The following is a 20,917-nucleotide window of genomic DNA, read 5'->3' as shown; positions in this document are numbered from 1 at the left end:
AACTTTGTTGTAACAATTGGTATCAGAGCAGGAGACTATGTGATCAATACACATTCCTTCTGTATTCAGAATTTGTTAGGGTTTCCGCTTTCATCATATAAATAAGAAGTCGTCTTCTTTGTTTCGACGGCAACTATATTTTAGATAAAACCCTAATCTCAAGTTTACAGGTTTGATTCTAGCAGCTCGCCATGTCTCACGATGATTCGCAAACAAACCCAATCAACATCTCAAACAGCATTAGATCTACAACCAGGATACCCATTCTCTACACTCAAGACTACGAAGTATGGGCACATCACTTCGAAGACTACGTGGTTGGATCTAAAGACAATGGCTATCTTATCTGGGAAGCTATCACACTTGGGCCGTTTGTTCACTCAGGAACGAACACTACTGTCAAATCCCAAAAGGAATATAACAAGCTGGTAGCGGATGTAGACAAGATGCCGCAGGACGAGAAAGACAAATTGCTATGTAATGTGAAGGCCATGAGGATGATCAGATTTGCCTTACAATCTGACACCTTTCGGTTGATTGTCTCATGCACGACGGCCAAAGAAATCTGGGATAGGCTGAAAGAACTCGATTCGACCGATGAAGATCTAGAACACTCCATTCAAACCTTGCTACTGTCAGAATTTGGAGTATTTGAACAGAAACCTGACGAAAAGCTCATACAGACTTTAGATCGGTTCAATCATCTCCTAAGTAAGATGATTAAGTATGCAATAGACAGGAAATTGATTGAGCAAAAAGTGACTTTCATGAACGGGCTCAAACCAGAATGGATGGCTGTTGTTTCTACAGTAAAAGCGCATGAACAGTTTAAGTCTTACTCGCTGGCGAAACTTGTGGGAATACTTAAGTCCCATGAAAGTGTAGTAACCAAAGAAGCGAAAGTGATTTCTGGTGTAGGATCGTTGGCTCTTGTCTATAAAGGAAAAGGTATTGTAGAGGATGAAGAAGAAGCTGATATGTCGGAGTGTGAGCTCACAAGCGAGGAGTATGCTATGATGGTCACCAATCCAAAGAAGTTCGCAAGGAGAAAATTTCCTGTCAACAAGAACAGAAACTGACAGGGAAGTTACAGCTCTGAGAAAGTGAAGGATGAAGCAAGGATCACCTCTTAAAAGGATGAAGAAAAGAAGGAGAGCAAGCATGCAGGAGACTCAGGATATGTGTAAGGTCGAACCTTATAATATGATGATGTTTGAAACTGGTCACTCAGCGTCAGCGCATAACTCAGCGTCAGCATCAGCGTCAGCATACCAGTTTTTCAGTGTATAGTTTTATATTCAACATTTTGTAACAGATTTAGTACTTATCTAGTTTCCATAGTTATCGTCTATTAGTTAGCTGGTATATCCCTGATTTGTAGGGATTGCCTAGATTAATTATATATAGTCTTTTGTACAAGTTTGTGAAAGCATCATCTTTCACAAACCCTAATAGCCGCTTTGTGCATTCGATAATCTCTTTGTGAGATTATTATTCTTAGTGAAAGTTTTTCTTCGTGAATCTTCGTTGTTCTTGTTGATAGTCATTGTTTGATAAATTGTTTGATCTTAGGTCCTCTCAATTGGTATCAGAGCGTTGTTCTCTTATCAAACAAATGGCTTCATCATCTTCTTCTTTAAACTCATCAAATCATCCTTTTGCTAAAGTTCCTCCATTTGATGAAACCAATTTTGCTATGTGGAAAATCAAAGCTCTCTATGCATTAGAATTTGTAGATGAAGACATGTTGGACATCATCGACAATGGTCCATATGTTCTGATGTATCAGCCCTTGAAAAACAATGTTCCTGATGGTGTCATGAAGAAAACACCTAGAGAAAAATGGACAGCAGATGACAAGAGAAAGAATGGTCTCGATGTTCGTGCTCGGGCTGCAATCAGCTATGCTTTGCCATATAATATCTTTGGGCTGGTTCAGAACTGCATCTCAACAAAAGAAATGATGGACACGCTGACTGTATCTTTTGAAGGCACTGAGGAATTCAAGGCTACTCAGATAAATGATCTAAACAGAAGGTATGAACATTTCTTTGCAAAGAAAGGTGAAACCCTGACTCAAACCGTTAACAGGTTTAACACTCTTGTTAATGATCTGTGGAGACTAGATCAGTTGAAGCATCGAACTATTCTAGAGAAGTTTTTGGATTCTTTGGGTGCAGGTTAGGAGAATCATGTTGATGTGCTGAAGAATAGTGAGAAGATCAGCACAATGGATTTACAAAGTCTTTATGGAAATCTTCGATACTATGAGGAATCAAAGCTCCAGAGAAAGGAGCTGATGAAGGATGCTCAGCGTGAGTCATCAGTGACACTGTTTTCAAACAAAAGGCAAGAGTCCGAGTCAGACACTGAAAACCATTCAGACACTGATTCTTCTAAAAGTGATACTGATGATCTGGAAAAGGTTGTTGTTAGTTCGGCTTTAATTGTGAAGACTTTTGAGAAATCAGGCCGTAATTTCTCAAAGTTTCAGAAGAAGATAAGTGGGAAATCTTCAAAAAAATCAGATGCAGACAAGAAACATGCTACTGAAAGGAAAGGGAAAGCTCAGTGCTTTAACTGTGGTAGCATTGATCATTTTGCAAAAGAATGCAAGCAAAGAACCCAAAGCTCGGACAAATACTGGAAGCAAAAGTACAACAAGTTGGTTGAAAAGCTTAAAGCAGAGAACTTGGAACATAAAGTTCTTGTCGCAGAAGAAGAAAAATGGAAGACTAATGAGGAGTCATCAGATGATGAAGTTAAATGTCTGATGGCTAAGATAGAAGATGATGATGAATATGAAGTAAGCAAAAGTTCGTTTGATGATGATATATCTGATGCAGTTGAAAATTCCAGGAAGCACAACACTGATTCCCCTTCAATATATTAGGTTCAAAATTTTGTTTCCTATTCAATGAATGAAAAAATCAAAATGTTTGAGTATTTGGGTGTTCTTAATTCTAAGAAGAATCAAATAATAAGGGATTTGCAAAATCAAATTGATTTTCTTAAAACCGAACTATCCCTGAAAAATAACATTATTGATACTACTCAGGAAAATCTAAGAGTCACTAGTTTATCAAATTCCTCTCTGTCTATTGAAATTGATAATGTTAAAGATCTCTTGAACAAAGAACAAAGTGTACTACAAATTTGGGCTAAATCTCACAAAAATGCTAATTATGTCATTTCTACTCAAATACCTCATTCATGTGAGAAAATTCTTGGGGGAAATTTTGCTGAAGCTGAAAAGGTTTTTAAATCTCAAGAAAAAGAATCTGAATTTTATTCCATGAATGAGTTGAAAGATAGTTTCAAAAACAAGTTTATCAGTAACACTTTTATTAATCAGATTCTAATTGATGAATACTGTGTTACTAATTCTAATGGTGTTACTGAGTGTGATATTGAAATTATCGGAATTGATCCTACCTCTTACCCTGCACATCTTGTGAGACCAACTCCTCTCACTGAAAATATTACTGCCTTTCCTATCTCAAATGGAGTGTTTCATGCTGTTCATGAACAACTTAAGCATTACCCTAATTGTAGTGCTTCAGTGAATAAGTCCAAATCTGATACTGATGTCAGCTCCTCATCCATCACTGATCATAATCCATCTGACACTGAATTCAGTTGTGATTCAATGTCAAACAAAAGGACTCAAAGTTCACTTGGTGGATCTTACAAATCCAAATGTGTTAAATCTAGACATCTGCTCACCAAGAAAAACTTTGGTACTAGAGTTTGTTACAGATGTGGTGATACCTCTCACAAGATCAGTGAATGCACGCTTGATAAAACATCTTTAAGAGCTGACAACATCAAAGTTAGAAATGAAAAATGGACTCTTAAGTCAAGTTCTTTGAACTGTCTTCCTAAAGAGTGTTATAATTTATTGTCGAATAACTTTGTGAATGACCCATTTTACAATGGATCAGTGTGTTCTAACTAGTTTCTCAGCACTGCAGGGTCAAGAGCATCTTTGGTACTTAGACAGTGGTTGCTCAAGATATATATATGACAGGATCCAACTCTCTCCTGGAAGACTATGTCAAGAAAAGTGGTCCTGCAGTTACATACGGAGACAATGGAAAGGGGTTTACTGAAGGATATGGGAACATCAAGTGCAACAATGTGGTGTTTCAGAATGTTTCATATGTAAAGGGGCTCAGACACAACCGTATCTCAATCAGCCAATTGTGTGATGCTGATTATGAAGGAGGGAAGAGTCATCAACACTGACAAGAACATTGCACTCTCAGCAAGCAGAAAAGATGATATATATGTTGTCAACATGCTCTCAAGTGACAAGGCACTGATGCAATGTTTCTTTACCAAATCTCAAACCAATCTCAGCTGGATTTGGCACAAAAGGTTCTCACATTTGAACTTTAAGAATCTGTCTAAAATATCCAATCAAGATCTGGTTAGAGGTCTCCCAAAATTCAGTTTTGTCAAAGATAAGGTGTGCTCAGCGTGTGAACAAGGAAAGCAAACCAAGTCATCATTCAAACCCAAGTCATGTTCTAGCATATCCGTTCCTCTTCATTTACTTCACATGGACTTGTTTGGACCTATTCCTGTTCGTTCCCTAGGAGGAAACAAGTATACTCTGATGGTTGTGGATGAGTTTACTCGATTTACATGGGTGTTTTCTTGAAGAAGAAAGGTCATGCTGCACAGGAAATTATCTCCCTGATTCGTCAAAACGAGACACTGACTGGTCTCAAAGTTAAGCAGCTAAGGAGTGAGCATGGCATTGAGTTTCAGAATTCAACTCTTGAAGACTTTTGTGATTTTAAAGGCATTGGGCAGAACTTTTCAGCTCCTCGCACACCTCAACAAAAGGGAGTTGCTGATCAAAGAAATCGAACACTGATTGATGCAGGAAGAACCTTGATGATACATGCTGGTCTTCGTATGTCGTTTTGGGCGTTGTTAATACAACATGTTATACTCAGAATCGCTCTCTAATTCACAAGGTTCACAAGAAGACACCATATGAGATGCTGAAAGGTCGAAAGCCAGACATATCCTTCTTTCACGTGTTTGGATGTGTTTGCTATATTCTCAATCAGCGTGATCCCAGATCAAAATTTGAGCCTAAGGCTGACAAAGGTATTTTTGTTGGATATTCATCTATTTCAAAGGCTTTTTGTGTTTTTCATGTGAACAGGCAGTGAATTGAGGAATCCATTCATGTAAAGTTTGATGAAGAATCATACACTGATGAAAAAGTAGCTCAATCCTCTTCTATCTTTCAAGAGCTTCTCTCTTGCCCATATGATGAAGTTTCTCATACTGAAGAAGAAGCTATTATTCCTGATCCTATCGTTTCAGACCCAAGTTTTGTAAATCAAGGTACTGCGGTCAGCTCGACAACTCATTTGTCCGATGCTGATGAAACCCTTGAAGCCAAAGATTCTCCTACAACTGACGTTCCTTTCAGTAATAACACTTCAGTGTCAAATCCATTGGAATCAGCTCCTGAACATCGAGATCACCCTGTTGATCAAATTATTGGGAATCTTCATGATGGTGTCCGAACCAGATATCGTGTATCTAATAATTTTTGCATGTATGTTAATTTCGTTTCAATGATCTTACCTGACAAGATACACCCAGCTCTTCAAGACGCTGACTGGATTAAAGCCATGCAAGATGAGCTGAATGAGTTCGAAAGGCACAAGGTTTGGACTCTTGTTCCCAGACCATCAGGAAAGACCATCACCGGAACACGCTGGGTATATCGCAACAAGGTTGATAAAGATGGTATTATTACTCGCAACAAAGCAAGACTTGTTGCTCAGGGGTTCACTCAAATTGAATCTATTGACTACGGGGAGACTTTTGCTCCAGTTTCCCGCATTGAAGCAATCAGACTGTTTCTCACATATGCCTCATACATGAACTTCATTGTCTACCAGATGGATGTCAAAACAGTATTTCTTCATGGTGTGTTAGAAGAAGAAGTATTTCTCAAACAGCCCCCAGGCTTTGAAGACAAAGAGCACCCTGACTATGTGTACAAACTAGATAAAGCTGTATATGGATTGAACCAAGCTCCCAGGGCCTGGTATGAGACACTGACATCATATCTTCTTGAAAATGGCTACAGAAGAGGAGCAATTGATAATACACTCTTCATCAAAAACAAAGGCTCAGACATGATTCTTGTTCAAATCTATGTCGATGATATCATCTTTGGCTCTCCAAATGAGAAGCTGAGCAAGGAATTCACTGAGATCATGTCTCAAAGGTTTGAGATGAGCATGATGGGGAAGATGACCTTTTTCTTAGGTCTTGAGGTTCAGCAACAAAAATCAGGTATCTCAACTTGTCAAAGTAAATATATTGCTGACATGCTTGTTAAGTACTCTCTCAGCGACTGCAAACTGGCTTGTACTCCGGTGTCCAAGACTGATAAGCTATATGCTGATCCCACCGGCACTGATGTTAATCACTCTCTTTATCGAGGAATGATTGGATCTCTTCTCTACCTCACTGGAAGTCGCCCTGATATCATGTTTGGATCCATTCTCTGTGCTAGATTCCAAGCTAATCCCAAGGAGTCTCATCTCATTGCAGTTAAATGCATCTTTAGATACTTAAAGGGCACTCAGAACTTGGCATTGTGGTACCCTCATGATTCAGCACTTGAACTCTTTGGATACACTGATTCCAACTATGCAGGATGCAACTTAGACAAGAAGAGCACGTCAGGTGGGTGTCATTTCCTTGGAAATCGACTAATCAGCTGGTCTAGCAAGAAGCAAACCTCAGTAGCTATCTCCACTGCAGAAGCTGAGTATGTTGCAGCTGGGAGATGTTGTGCTCAACTCTTATGGATTTAGAATCAACTTTTAGACTATGGGCTTAAATTCACAAAGACTCCTATATACTGTAATAACACCAGTGATGAGATTTGTAATCGAGTTTAAAACAAATTCAAGTACGAATTAAGGAAGAGTAATAACAATGAATACGAGAGTAAATAGAATATTTGTTCAGCTCGTATTATGCTTTTGAATTTACAGATTACAATGAATAATCTGTAAAGACTGTGTGAAAAGCTCTCTTTAATTACTTAGTACAGACCCCTATTTATAGGAGAACAAAAGCATAACAATACTAAGGACTAGACATTAAGACTACTCTTTATAATGCCTTAGTATAAATAACATTACATCCGAATACTCCTTTTTACGAAGACAAAATAAACTTCGTAACAATCTAACTGACACTTCGACTATTACAACATTTAAGCCCTAACAATCTCCCCCTTTGGAATCAAGGTCGAAGTCTTCAAGACGTCAGTGATTGAACGGCATACATCAGCACTCTTCGGATTTCCATGTACCAAGAGATAACTTTCTTTATCTCTTTCTTATCTCCTTCCGAATTCTTCTTGCAATGGTTCATACGAACAATTAAGTTCGTATATTGCGAGTTGGTGTATCTCTCCACTTCGCAAGTTTGAAATAAGAACCTTTTAGCTCTTCCAGCTTTGTCTTTTCCTGCAAAAACAATCCCTAAAGGCTTTAAACAAATTTCACCATCTTCGTACTTGTTCAGCTCATTTTGTTTCTTCGTTGGTGCGATTGGTGCAGTTATGTCGAAGCCTTTGACAATAGCAAGTTCGACATCTGTTTGAGCTAAGCACTCAAAATAATTCTCCAAAAATATTTTAATGTGCTTGCACCCAAGACTAAAAACATCTGGTTCTGTGTCTTGGAGAAAAGAAAATGATTTGTCTTTGAGCATCAAGGCAATGTTGATTAGATCATATGTGTTCATCAAAGGAAAGTCTGCCACTGTGAATTCTTGTAACTTTCCACTTGTTCTTGCCACAGTGTACTTCAAATTTTCGAACTTCCCTTCGAATATGACATCCCTTTTTATAGATATCACCTTCTTAATCTTCTCCGAAGACCATACTTCCTCTTGAGCCTTCGCCAATACTACATGAAACCTTATCTTCATCTTCTTTCCCTCTTCGGTTTCCATTGATTTTGTTTCCGCTTTGAACTATGGCATAACGAACATCATTTCATTGACTAGAAAGTCAAGTTGACCAAAGTCTGTGTTCGTAACCACATAGCTCTTTTTCGGAACCTTTTCAAAAGAATACATGTGATCAAACATCACCCTGGATTCTATTGTTTCGTAGTTGAAAACTTTCGAAGGATCACCCTTATCAACATTCGAACCATCTAAAGCTCTTTGTCTCATTATACTTTGAACATGTCTCATTCTATCAACCTCAGCTGCCACCTCAGCTTTCTTCTCTTTATTTGACTTCTCAATCATAACTCCTTTTCCCTTGTCTTTAATGTTTGACGAAGCCATATTCTTTGAAGAAGAGACATCAATTTGTTTCTCAATTATAATACCTTTTGATATAGGTTTTAAAATTGGAACTGTTGTAATCACAGTCGAAATAATTGGATCAGCTGAAACAACAGATGGCTTTACTACTACTTTCGAAGGATATACTTTTCCGACTACCTTCGTATCTTTAGTTGTCTTCATTTGTTCTCCAGCCTTTGTATGATCAATCTTTTCTCCCCCTTGCAACCCTGTGAAAATAGGTGGGGCATCCGAAACATTTGGTAAAAGGCTCGATATACGAAGTAGTGGAGCCAAATTCTTGTGTAAGATGGCTTCAAATTGAGAAAAATTTTGAGACAGAAATTCTTGAGAAATAATCGAAGAAACACTCTTCGAAGACAAGTCTTGTAATTCTTTCAGCAACCTTACCAATTCTCCAAAGCTTTGTTCTTCTTTGGCAGAAATATTTATCAGTTGTGGATTTATCTGCTCAAACATTTTGACACATTTGACAACAGCATCACAAATAATGTCAATTTTCTCATTTGCTAAAGCATAATCTTGCTGAGCAGTCTGAACTTCCTTCTGCATGTCTTCACGAAGTTCTCTAATCTGTAAGTTGACATCTTCTCGTACATTCTTGACTTCCTGTACGAAGAGCACATGACGCTCCTTCGTAACAATCTTTAGATCCTTCACCTCCATCACAAAATCAGATCTCAGAGAATTGATTCGATTCTCTGTAGAAATATCATTCTGATCAACCTTCTCAAGAACTCGACTCTCCGAATCACGAATTAACCCTGATGCCTTCGAAATCACCCTTTCTTCCATCAGCTTCAGTAAGGAATCAACTTCCATTCTTGTAACTCCACCACTGCCCACATCTGCTTGGGATTGCAAAATAGAATTCAATTTCGAATTCAAAATCTTGAACTGCTTCATGGTCATCAACATGTGGTCAGGGAAATCTTCTTCGGCTTGATCAAAATGAAGAGCTTCGAACGTTCCTCCAAAGCCTTCATTATCGGTTTCATCATCAACCATGGTTTCATCAATAGGTGAGGATGGATGAGGTGGATCAGTTGATTGAGTTGAGAATATGGTGGTGAATGGTTGATCCATAATCGATTGAAATGTTGGAGAATCAATTGTTGATGTAACCTGGGTTAAAGAAGTTGGTGCAAGAGGCTTCGCATCATCAGGCTTTGAAATACCAGCAGGCAGACTGGTATCTACTTCTTTTGAAATTTCAATCTCTGGTGTCTCAGGAACTTGCTCTACTTCTTCAATTCTTTGATTTTTCTTCAAAAACTTTGCAAGATCTTCAGCCCTTCGTTTCTTAGATGATGGAGACACCGGAGCTGGAATTTCCCGAACTATGACCCCCTGATGAGAAAGTTGCGTTTTATTCACAAGTTGAGACTTTCGCTTGATTTTGATTTTTCGAAAAACACCCGTCTTCGAAAGAATTGTTTCTTTCGAAGGAGACGCTTCAAAAACTGGTGTATCAACTACTAAGGTTAAAATTTGAGAAACCTCTTCGACTTTATCAGTTGTAGCCAATGGAATTTTCTTCTTCTTCTCTTCCTTCACCACTTTTTCCGAAGACCCACCATCTGCCTTCTTCGATTTCTTAGGCTTTTTCTTCTCTTCTTCATGTAATACCCCGGTAAAGACAGTTGTGTCAATGGATTGCAAATATGACACCAAAACTGCATTCGTCGGATCCACCTTCTTGAGCATCGCATCCGGAATGCGAGCTATTGATGTAAAGATGATCGGATCATCATTGACTTCCTTCGGACTACTATACATGTGAAATACCGCCTTTTCTTCGAATTCCGGAACTTCGATTTTCTCCTTGTGATAAACATACTGTATTATTAGACTCCAATAACGAGCACAAGAAATTCCATGCTTGGCACTCGTCTTTGAAATGCTAGTTACGAACTCTGTCCACAACTGTTCAGAGTAATCAATCTGCAAATCATAGTATAACCCAGCAACCATTGCATATACCTCCATCCTTCCTTTATCAAGACCCACAGTTCTTCCAGTAAGACATCGAAGGAAAATTCCAAATAAAAAATTCCATACCGTAGGTAATCCGGATTTCTTGAAGTCACTAATACGCGTCAAAGGAGGTTGATGGCCCATCTCATTAAACATAAACACTACTTGAGAAGAAGACACTTCATCATATGGACCAGAATTTGGAATCCCCAAAATTTTGCAAAACAATCTCTTGGATACCCTAATACACGTATCATTCACCATAGTGAATTCCACACAACTTGTCTCCTTGTTGTATGATGCAGAGGAACCCAACTTTGATAACCAAGACATTGGAACAGCAAAAGAATCGAACATTGCTTTAGACAGAACTGAATTCTGTAAAGCAACCACCAGCATTTGGAGTTCCTCCGGATATTTTGACAAATCAGATTCTACTTGGTAGTTTGAACCCTGGATTTTCATAATCGGAACGCTAACAACTTCTTCTGTGGTTGGTGATGATGTAGTCGCCATTGTTGAAGATAAGAACAGAAAAGGTATGAAGAAGATGACTCTTTAAAGAGATGAGTTACAAAGAGAATTTCGTATGACGGAATGTTTGATCGCATAAAGTGTTATTGACTCCTGATTTCCCTTTTTATATGTAACCCTAGAATTTTGAATTTGAAGCGGGATGCATTAAATGCTTGCTGACATGGCACCTTGAAATACGGACTTCACTCATCAAAAAGTAACAAACGTAACTGTCAGCACGCCTTATACGCTTATCGTATACCATACGTCACTAAGAGACAAGACTATTTGATATTCCCCAAGAGAATTGTAACCGTCGGATTCCTTCGGAATAGAGGGCAGGCTCTTTCACTTTTGGGGTTTAAAAAGCGAAGTCATATGCCAGAGTTTCGAAATCATCAGTTTAAGTTGGTTTTACTCAAACCTTAAGGATTTCGTGTGTGCTGTGTTCCAAAAAACATTTAGATGAGAAACAAATAAAAAAAAATTTGGAAACTTGTGATGTCAAAAATGTATTTTGACACAAAAACATTTTAATCCCAGGCAAATATTTCTTCGAAAATTATCAAGAGAGATAATTAACATCTTGCTTGGTTTCCCGTGAATTACAATCGATAACTTGTAGAGAAGTTTCGAAGGGTTTTATTTTAAAAGGCAAATAGGTGGCTTCGAAAATTTTGTTACATATCAACCTTAACATAAGGTGATAAATTGTAAGCAAAATTAGTTGTATGACCAGTGTAGGCATTGATAACTTGGTGTCGAAGGATATTCAAAGTAACTAGGATTTTCGAAATATACTCACACAAAAATCATATTCATACAAAAAAAATTTATACTGGATCTTGTTGGGAACAAACATCATAGGTTTCGAATGTTTGATTAAGATCACTCAAAAGAAATGAATATGATTTTGAGTATAGAAGGTACTGAAACAAATGTTTCGTAAGTTCTGGAACATAGTTCCCCGTCAATTCCTTAAGGGTTATGATATTTGAGTTTCACCTCCATCGTGGACTCATGATGTTAGATCATAAACACAGACTTGTGATTTGTCTAAGTTTTGATTGGTTTAATCAAAAACCTCAAGGACAAATCTTTTCAAAATTTTTGATAAAAATAGTTGTTTGGTATAAAAAGATTGGATAAGAATCGAAATGTACCTATGTTATAATGGACAAAACAGAAAACTCTTAACTCATGTGAGAAGAGTAAGGTAGCTCTTGTTGACTTATGCGAATACAAGCCTTGTTGGGAAGAAATTTTCATGAGATAATTTCAGCAAGGCTTTCATTTCCCACACATAGAATCATATGAGGCTTGAGGCAACATGCAGCAGCATGCTTCTAGGGATATCCTAACTAGTACATAATTTATTCAAATCATACCTTCCCATAAAAGATACTAATATGAGCTCTTCGCATTTTAGTCCTGTACTAAATTCTCATCACACAAAGGTTAAAGAACAAAGAAAACAAAAATATTTTTGTGATTTTTGAATTTTTCAAAATAAAAAAAAAACATAACAAAATAAAATCTTTTTGGATTTTTAATTTTTCAAAATTAAGAACATAACAAACTAAAATCTTTTTGGATTTTTAAAGTTTTTCGAAAGAAAAATTAAACAAACCAAAATTCTATCCTTAAACAAGATGTGTACTAAATGCGAACAATTGAATTAGAAATACCTTCAAAACATACGAACACGAAGCATTCGAACCGTTGACTTGAACAGTAATCTCTTATTATGTACTTCAACAAGAAATAAATCTTATGAATGCGAAGCATTCGAAGCATTGACCATGAACAGTAACATTCGGTACACCAAAACATCCGAACTCCTCATCCTTCACTTTTATCACATGTAAGTGAATTTCCATCAACCATACCCAATCCGTCCAAGATTCGAAGAAATGATTTTTCATCCAATGCCTTTGTGAAAATATCTGCCAATTGTTCCGTTGTTTTCACAAAATGAACTTCAATATTTCCTTCTTCAACATGATCTTTGATGAAATGATATCTAAGAGCAATGTGCTTAGTCTTCGAATGCTGCATAGGATTATGACAAATTCTTATTGCACTTTGTGAATCACAATATAAAGGAATCTTTTTCATATTAATAGCATAATCTCGTAATTGACTTTGAATCCAAATTATTTGTGATGTACACGCAGCTGCAACAACATATTTAGCTTCAGTTGTAGATATCGAAACACATGTTTGCTTCTTCGATTGCCAACTGACCAACTTTCCATCTAGTAATTGACACCCACCAGTTGTGCTTTTACGATCAAGACTGCATCCTCCAAGATCCGCATCCGAATAAGCTTGTACAAAGAACCCTGTTTTCGAAGGATACCACAAACCTAACGAAGTAGTGCCTTTCAAATATCGAAAAATATTCTTCACCGCTGTTAAATGTGGTTCACGTGGATTTGATTGATACCTTGTACAATTACAAACAGAAAACATAATATCAGGTCGAATTGCAGTTAAATACAATAAAGACCCAATCATGCTTCGATACAAAGTGAGATCAACAGCAGATTTATCTAACGAAGGAGTTAGCTTTATGCCCGTTGCCATTGGTACTCATAACTTTGTGCTATTCGTCATGCCAAACTTTTCTAACAAATTTTTCGTATATTTCTCCTGATTAATGAAGATGCCTTCCCTATTTTGACGAATCTTCAAACCCAAAAAGTTATTAATTTTACCCATCATACTCATTTCGAATTTGCTTTTCATCAAGTCTTCGAATTCTTTGGATAAAGCAGGGTCAGTAGAGCCAAAAATTATGTCATCAACATAAATTTGAACAAGCATCAGGTGATTCCCAATTTTCTTTCGAAATAAAGTGGGATCAACTGATCCTTGTTTAAACTTAGATTGTTTTAAAAATGATGTTAAAGTTGCATACCATGCTCTTGGTGCTTGTTTTAACCCATACACAGCTTTATCTAACATATAAACATGATCAGGATGTTCAGTATTTATAACACCTGGAGGTTGTTCAACATATACCGTTTCTTCGAGTTCGCCATTTAGGAATGCACATTTTACATCCATTTGATAAACGTCGAAATTTTTATGAGCTGCATAAGCCAGAAAAATACGAACAGCCTCGAGTCTTGCGATAGGGGAAAATGTTTCTTCGTAATCAATTCCTTCTTGTTGAGAATATCCTTTAACAACAAGTCTAGCCTTATTTCGCATAATGTTTCCATCTTTGTCAGTTTTGTTTTTATAAATCCATTTGAGTCCAACAATTGACACATCAACAGGTTTCGGAATTAATCTCCAAACCTTGTTTCTTTCGAATTCAGACAATTCAGCTTGCATAGCAACAACCCAATCAGAGTGTTCCATTGCAGCCTTAACTGTCTTTGGTTCAATTTTGGAAATAAAAACATTAAACATGCATAACTCTTGATGATTATGCAATACCTCATTTCTTGCATGAAGTTGTGCCCTTGTTATTACTCCTGCTTGTGGATCACCAAGAATTTGTTCTTTTGGATGATTTCTTGTCCATTTATCCAATGGTGGATAATCAGGATCAAAATCCAAAGGTACATCTTTGAACATAACATCTGTTTCTGATCCATTTATGGAACATGCATCCTCAGCATCATCAAAATGTTCTGCTACAAGAATTGGATCCTTCTCAAGTATGGGCTCCCCATCGATGATTGACTCCGTTTCGATGTTTTGCTCTGCTTCGATGATTGGCTCTTCTTCAATAATTGGCTCCCCCTCAACATTAACATTGATTGACATGTTATCACCTTCGCTAGAATGCTCCCCTTCAACACAACTGTTCGAATCCAAGTGCTCCCCCTCCACTGGACCATCAGATTGTTTATTTGTGTTTCGATTTGAAAACAAAATTGAATCATTAGCATGCTTCGAATTTTCTGATGTTTGATTATCGGTTGTATTTCTTTCTGCATCAATTGCTTGATCTGAAATATCAAAAATCGATTCATAATTAGCATCATCCATTTCAATTGAATCATTTTCATTCGAAGAATTTTGCAAAATAGGATAATTTGCAAATTGATAATTAGACTTTTTAATGTAATGATCATCAAATGTCAAATTAAAAGTTTCTTCTACTTTGCGAGTTCGCTTATTTAACACTCTATAAGCAACAGAATTGTGTGAATATCCCAAGAAAATTCCTTCATCAGCTTTTGTTTGAAACTTCGAAAGATTATCCTTAAGATTCATTATGAAACACTTGCATCCAAAAACATGGAAAAATTTGACATTAGGTTTTCGATTATTGATGATTTCATAAGAAGTAACATTAAACCGTCTATGAATGAATGATCGATTCTGAGTAAAGCAAGCAGTCGAAACAGCTTCGGCCCAAAAATATTGAGGTAAATTCGAATATGCCAACATTGTTCTTGCAGCTTCGCATAATGATCGATTTCTTCTCTCAACTACACCATTTTGTTGTGGTGTATGAGGAGATGAAAAATTATGTGAAATGCCTTTTTCCACCAGAAATGAATCAAAAACACGATTTTTGAATTCAGTTCCATGATCACTTTTAATTTTTCGAACTGACTTCTTCAACGACATCTCCATTTTCTTGATAAAATCAATCATCATTTGTGGAACTTCGGATTTTAACCTGAGAAAATAAACCCACGTAAACCTTGAAAAATCATCCACAATAACTAGAATGTACCTTTTCTTGTTAAGAGTAGCAACTGTCGAAGGACCACATAAATCAATATGCAAGAGTTCGAGGGGTTCAACAATCTTCGAATCTATTGTGATTGGATGACCTTGTTTGTGTTGTTTTCCTACTTCACATGCTGCACACAAACTCTCATTATCATATTTAAGAATGGGTAAACCTCTTACCAGATCTTGTACAACAAGTTTGTTGATGTTTCGAAAATTGAGATGTGATAACCTCCTGTGCCATAACCAGCTTGTATCGGCAGCAGCCTTCGAAAGTAAACACAAAGCAGATTTGCCAACAATTGGAACTATATCCAATGTAAACATATCACCTTTTCATTTCGACTTGAGTAAAACTTCTTTTGTCTCAACATTTGAAATGACACTTCCTTCTTCATTAAAAATAACTTGATTGCCAGTACCCACAACAAGTTGTGAAACACTTATCAAATTGTGTTGTAAACCTTCAACAAATGCAACTCAATTGACAGTGAAAGTGCCATTCGTTATCTTTCCATAACCCTTGACTTTGCATTTGTGATTATTGCCAAACTTTACCACTCCTCCATTTTCTAAGCTTCGAAAATCACGCAAGTTTTTCTTCTTCCCAGTCATGTGACGTGAGCAACCACTATCGATATACCACTTGTTATCATATTGCGCATCACAAATTACCTGCGATTATTGAAAAATTTTAGGTACCCAAGCCTTGTTGGGTCCATTCATATTAGGTTTGTTTTTCAATTGCAAAGTACAACCATTAACCCAATCACAAACTTTTGTTTTGAAACTGTCAATAAATTTAACATTTTCATTCAAAGGATCAGATATATGAGTTTTTATTGTTTTTAAATTTTCACTGATTATACCCTTCGCATTTTGAGTTTGTGATGTTTCACTTTTCGCTTTCGTGACCGGCTGCCAAACTTTAACTGAAATGTTTGATTCTTTGGATGACAAACTACCATTCGTTGAAGGATTTACATACTTTTCATATGCCTCATGTATATGTTCTTTCGAAAACTTACTTGATTGATACATTTTTCCTTTTCCTTTCAACCAATGATCAATATTTCTTTTAGTAGTTATACATTTCGCATTTGAGATTTTGTCAGCTTGCTTCTTCGGAAGATTATAACATTTTGCTGAACTTGGAACATAATCCACTTTTGGTTTCGATAGATAAGACTCATGATAAGAAGTATTCAGTTGTGATTTTGAAATCGGTTTTTCAACCTTTTTCTGAAAACTTTTTCTTGGAAGTGTTGTTTTTGTTTCATTTGAAACTTTTGTTTTAATATTTGAAAATGAAGCATTTTTCTTTTCAAAATTTTGAGTCTTGGTTTTTCCTTTAAAAACTTTTCCTTCTTTTGAAAAATTTATTGATGTCATATTTAATGTCTCAATAGTTTGCCAAAAAATTGTTTTTCTTGCTTGACGTTTTGAAATATTATTTTCCTTTGAAAGTTTTTCAACTTGAGCTTTAAACTCTTTTGAATTCAATTTTATTGCTTTGTTGACTGCTTTAACCTCTGTTTTAACACCTTCTTGCTTCGTGAAAACATTTGTAGTTGTGTTAACTATCTTCTTTTCAACTTTCGACTTTTCAACCCATATTCTTTTTGGTTTTTGATGTTGAAATATATATGAATTCTTTGTGAGATTGTTTTCAATTGTGCTTTGATTCGAAAAGAAACCTTCATTTGAAGTTTGCTTATTGTCTTCCTCAACCAACTTTTTGAATTCAGACTTTATATTTTCAACATTGCTTGTTGTTATGAAGACTTGATTTGGGAACACAATATCATCAGTGCATTTGAAGATTGGATAAACGACAATATTCGATTCTAGATAATGAGAACCTTTTTCACTAAGAATTTTCTCAAACTCCTGTGTATCCATATAAACTTGATCAACTACCACTCGAGGAATTTCAATTTCTTCCGAACTTTGAATTATCTTCGAATTTGTGTTTTCTTCCTCATTATCGCTATCATCGGTTTGACTGTCATGTATTTCCACAAATTCCATATCACAAACTTTTGATGTTGAGGGTTCATCAATATCAATTTTTACCAATAATTCCTCACATTTTTCTTTCCCTTTAAAAGAATTTGCTACATTTATTACAGACAATTGAGAACAATCTACATCCTCTAAATCACTAATTTCACTAATATTATCAGAATTATCTTCAATATCAGCAAAATTAGTTTGACAATTAGATGTAGAATTCTCAGTCTTTTTCAAAATTCGAAGTTGTTCTGATTTAGTTAAGGTTTCATTTACAATTTTTACAAAATCTTTAGCATCAAGATAATCTTCGACTTTAGCAATTCCATATCTATACCTATCATCTAGAACTTTGTTAAAATCAGAAATTTCTTTTTCATAATCATATGAAACACTATCTACCTTATCTCTATCATATGCTAAAAATGGTAGCAATTTTCTGTGTTGTTCCTTACTTATCTCACTCGAATGATGTAATTCAGTTAATTTTCCATACACTCTTTTCGCAGAATTACAGAAAATATTTCTTTGTGCTAACAACAAGTTTATTTCCTTTGCTAAACTCTCCCTATCCTCCATAATATTCGACACTTGCAATTCTAAATAATCAACCCTAGTGACTTTTGATTCTAACTTCTTTCTTGTCTCTAGTAATTGATCATTTAACTTTTTCGCTTCATTGCTAGCAGACACGACAATTGAATCAAAGTAAGTAACAGTTTCATCAAAAGATACTAACTCAGAATTATATGCAGAAATTGGAATATTAAAGGATTCAAGAAGTTTACGTACCTTGGTAGTCATGGGCGACCTGTTGGTAGACTTCGATACGAAGCACTGTCCACGTACTTCGTAATTCTCTTCTTCATCTGAATCTTCTTCAACTTTTGCATACATGGCCCCGTGTGTTGGATTCTTCATTTCTTCATCGTCTGAACCTGAGGACCATATTTGATATGTGCCATCCGATTCAGTTTCTCCATGAGCCACTAACGACAAATTCTTTGCCTTCGACTTTACTTCCTCCAGTTTCTCAGTGTAATACGCTTCATCCTTTGTTTTATTTTTCTTTTCCTCCTTCTTTCTCAATAAGCAATCTACTGCTAAGTGATTTGCACCATAGCAATAATGGCAATTAATCCCTGTATCACCTTTCAGCATCTTCATTTGCTCAATTTCACTCTTCGAATCCGTTCTCACTTCTTTCTTCTTTTCATCCACTCTATTTTTGTTCTCAAAACTACCCTTCGAATCTGATGACTTGTTCTTTGGATTAAAAGGTTTCTTAAAAAATTTCTTTACTCGATTGTTTGAGTAAAATGCAACAGCCTCATCATCAGAATTCATCAGAAAACCTTCTTCTTCATCAGACTTCGATTTTTCATTCTCTCTTTCTGAAACCTTCGAAACGAGTGACAATGGTCCACCAAGACTTGTTATCGCTTCCTCAACTATTTCATTAACCTCATTTTCATGAGATTTCAACTGATTGTACAAGTCATTCAAAGTCGAAGTATCAAAACTTTGTTGATTTTTCACCATCATACTCACACTCCTCCATTCCTTTTGAAGTCCCATTACAAATATCAAGTTGTACTCCATTGATGACCTTGTAATACCATAAAGATTACAACGATAGATTAACTCGTTGAACCGATCATAGTATACTTCAATGGATTCAGATTCTTTTTGTTTGAAATCTTTGAGTTCCACCAGACATTGTTTCACAGATGTGATCTTCGTCTTTTCACTTCCTTGAAATTTATCTTTGAGATTGTTCCAGATTTCTTTAGCTGTTGTACATGTTCTGACATAATTGTACACAACAGGAGGCAAGGCACCTCTTAATTCCCTCATGCATTTCTTCTCTAGTTGTTTTAAACGATTGGATTGATTGTCAACTTCCGAACTACTTGAAGACACAACGATTGGCTGAACTGTTGCAGGTTGATTGATTTCTCCTGAAATGCACTTCCATAATTCTTCATCCAATCCGTTCAAGTAATCTTGCATACGATCTGCCCACTGATTGTAATATTCTGGAATAAGCATCGGAATTTTTGTGGATGAACCAAGCAAATGAGAAAATGATGTCATGGAATTCAGATTGAATGATGCCATTGTTGTACGGACAAAAACTTCAAGATGATACGATGAATACGAAAACTTTAATAATTTTGAAATCAAATTGTATATTTCAAATCAGAATCACACAACGAACACTCGATTCACAAATATGTTCACAGAATCGAATCCTAGATTTAGATCAAGAAGAATTTTTCACACTCAAAAAGAACGGAAACTTTTTGAATCAAACAGTAGATTCAAAAATCTTTTTGAACGTATGAAAATTAGATCACAGAAAGGATTCCTGTTCTGATACCAATTGATGAGATTTGTAATCGAGTTTAAAACAGATTCAAGTACGAATTAAGGAAGAGTAATAATGATGAATACGAGAGTAAATAGAATATTTGTTCAGCTCGTATTATGCTTTTGAATTTACAGATTACAATGAACAATCTGTAAAGACTGTGTGAAAAGCTCTCTTTAATCACTTAGTACAGACCCCTATTTATAGGAGAACAAAAGCATAACAATACTCAGGACTAGACATTAAGACTACTCTTTATAATGCCTTAGTATAAATAACATTACATCCGAAGACTCCTTCTTACGAAGACAAATAAACTTCGTAACAATCTAACTGACACTTCGACTACTACAACATTTAAGCCCTAACAACCAGTGCCATTCTAATCACATAGAATCCTATTCAGCACTCAAAGACAAAGCATATCAAGATCAGACATCACTTCATCAGAGACAATGTTGAGAAGGGCAAGGTTGTTCTAGAACATGTCAAGACTTCAGATCAACTAGCTGATATTTTCACCAAGGCCCTGGATACTCAAACTACTGCTCACATTATTGGAGAACTTGGAATGATCACTCTGGATTAAAAAATGTTTTACTAATGTTTGCTATTGTCTTATAAACTAATGTATTTTTTGCTGATGATGATGTGCTGATGATGTTTACCATGCTGAGTACATTGTATGATCTCTTATCTCTATCTCTTCTACAAATCTTCTAAACTAAAGTTGAATGATTCACTATATTAAACCATACACTGATAACAACTTGAAACTCTTTGCCGATGGTTAGACAAAACACCAAGATCTATCACACGCAACTATCCTTTCTTGCCAATCTTACAATGATTTGACAAAACACATGCTGATGAGAGTCTAACAGTCGTTGTCGATGGTTAGACCAAAACACCAAGGTCTATCACACGCAATAATCCATTCTTACCAATCTTACACTG

General features: G+C 36.1%; 1 protein-coding gene across 1 annotated transcript; it reads left to right on the top strand.

Moving 5' to 3' along the window:
* The first annotated feature begins 1,696 nt into the window (after positions 1 to 1,696).
* On the top strand, positions 1,697 to 2,185 carry LOC145060097 (uncharacterized). Its single transcript, XM_079007822.1, has one exon. It carries the CDS (start codon positions 1,697 to 1,699, stop codon positions 2,183 to 2,185), a length of 489 nt encoding a protein of 162 aa, XP_078863948.1.
* The last annotated feature ends 18,732 nt before the right edge of the window (positions 2,186 to 20,917 follow it).

This window comes from Lactuca serriola, chromosome 6, assembly GCF_051521515.1.
Source record: "Lactuca serriola cultivar US96UC23 chromosome 6, Lser_US96UC23_V15, whole genome shotgun sequence".
Lineage (NCBI taxonomy): Eukaryota > Viridiplantae > Streptophyta > Magnoliopsida > Asterales > Asteraceae > Lactuca > Lactuca serriola.
This window is presented reverse-complemented; position numbering and strand designations above follow the sequence as displayed.

Bases quoted from the DNA above. Each gene is read 5' to 3' on its own strand.
- LOC145060097 (XM_079007822.1), top strand. From the start codon at position 1,697: ATGTGGAAAATCAAAGCTCTCTATGCATTAGAATTTGTAGATGAAGAC.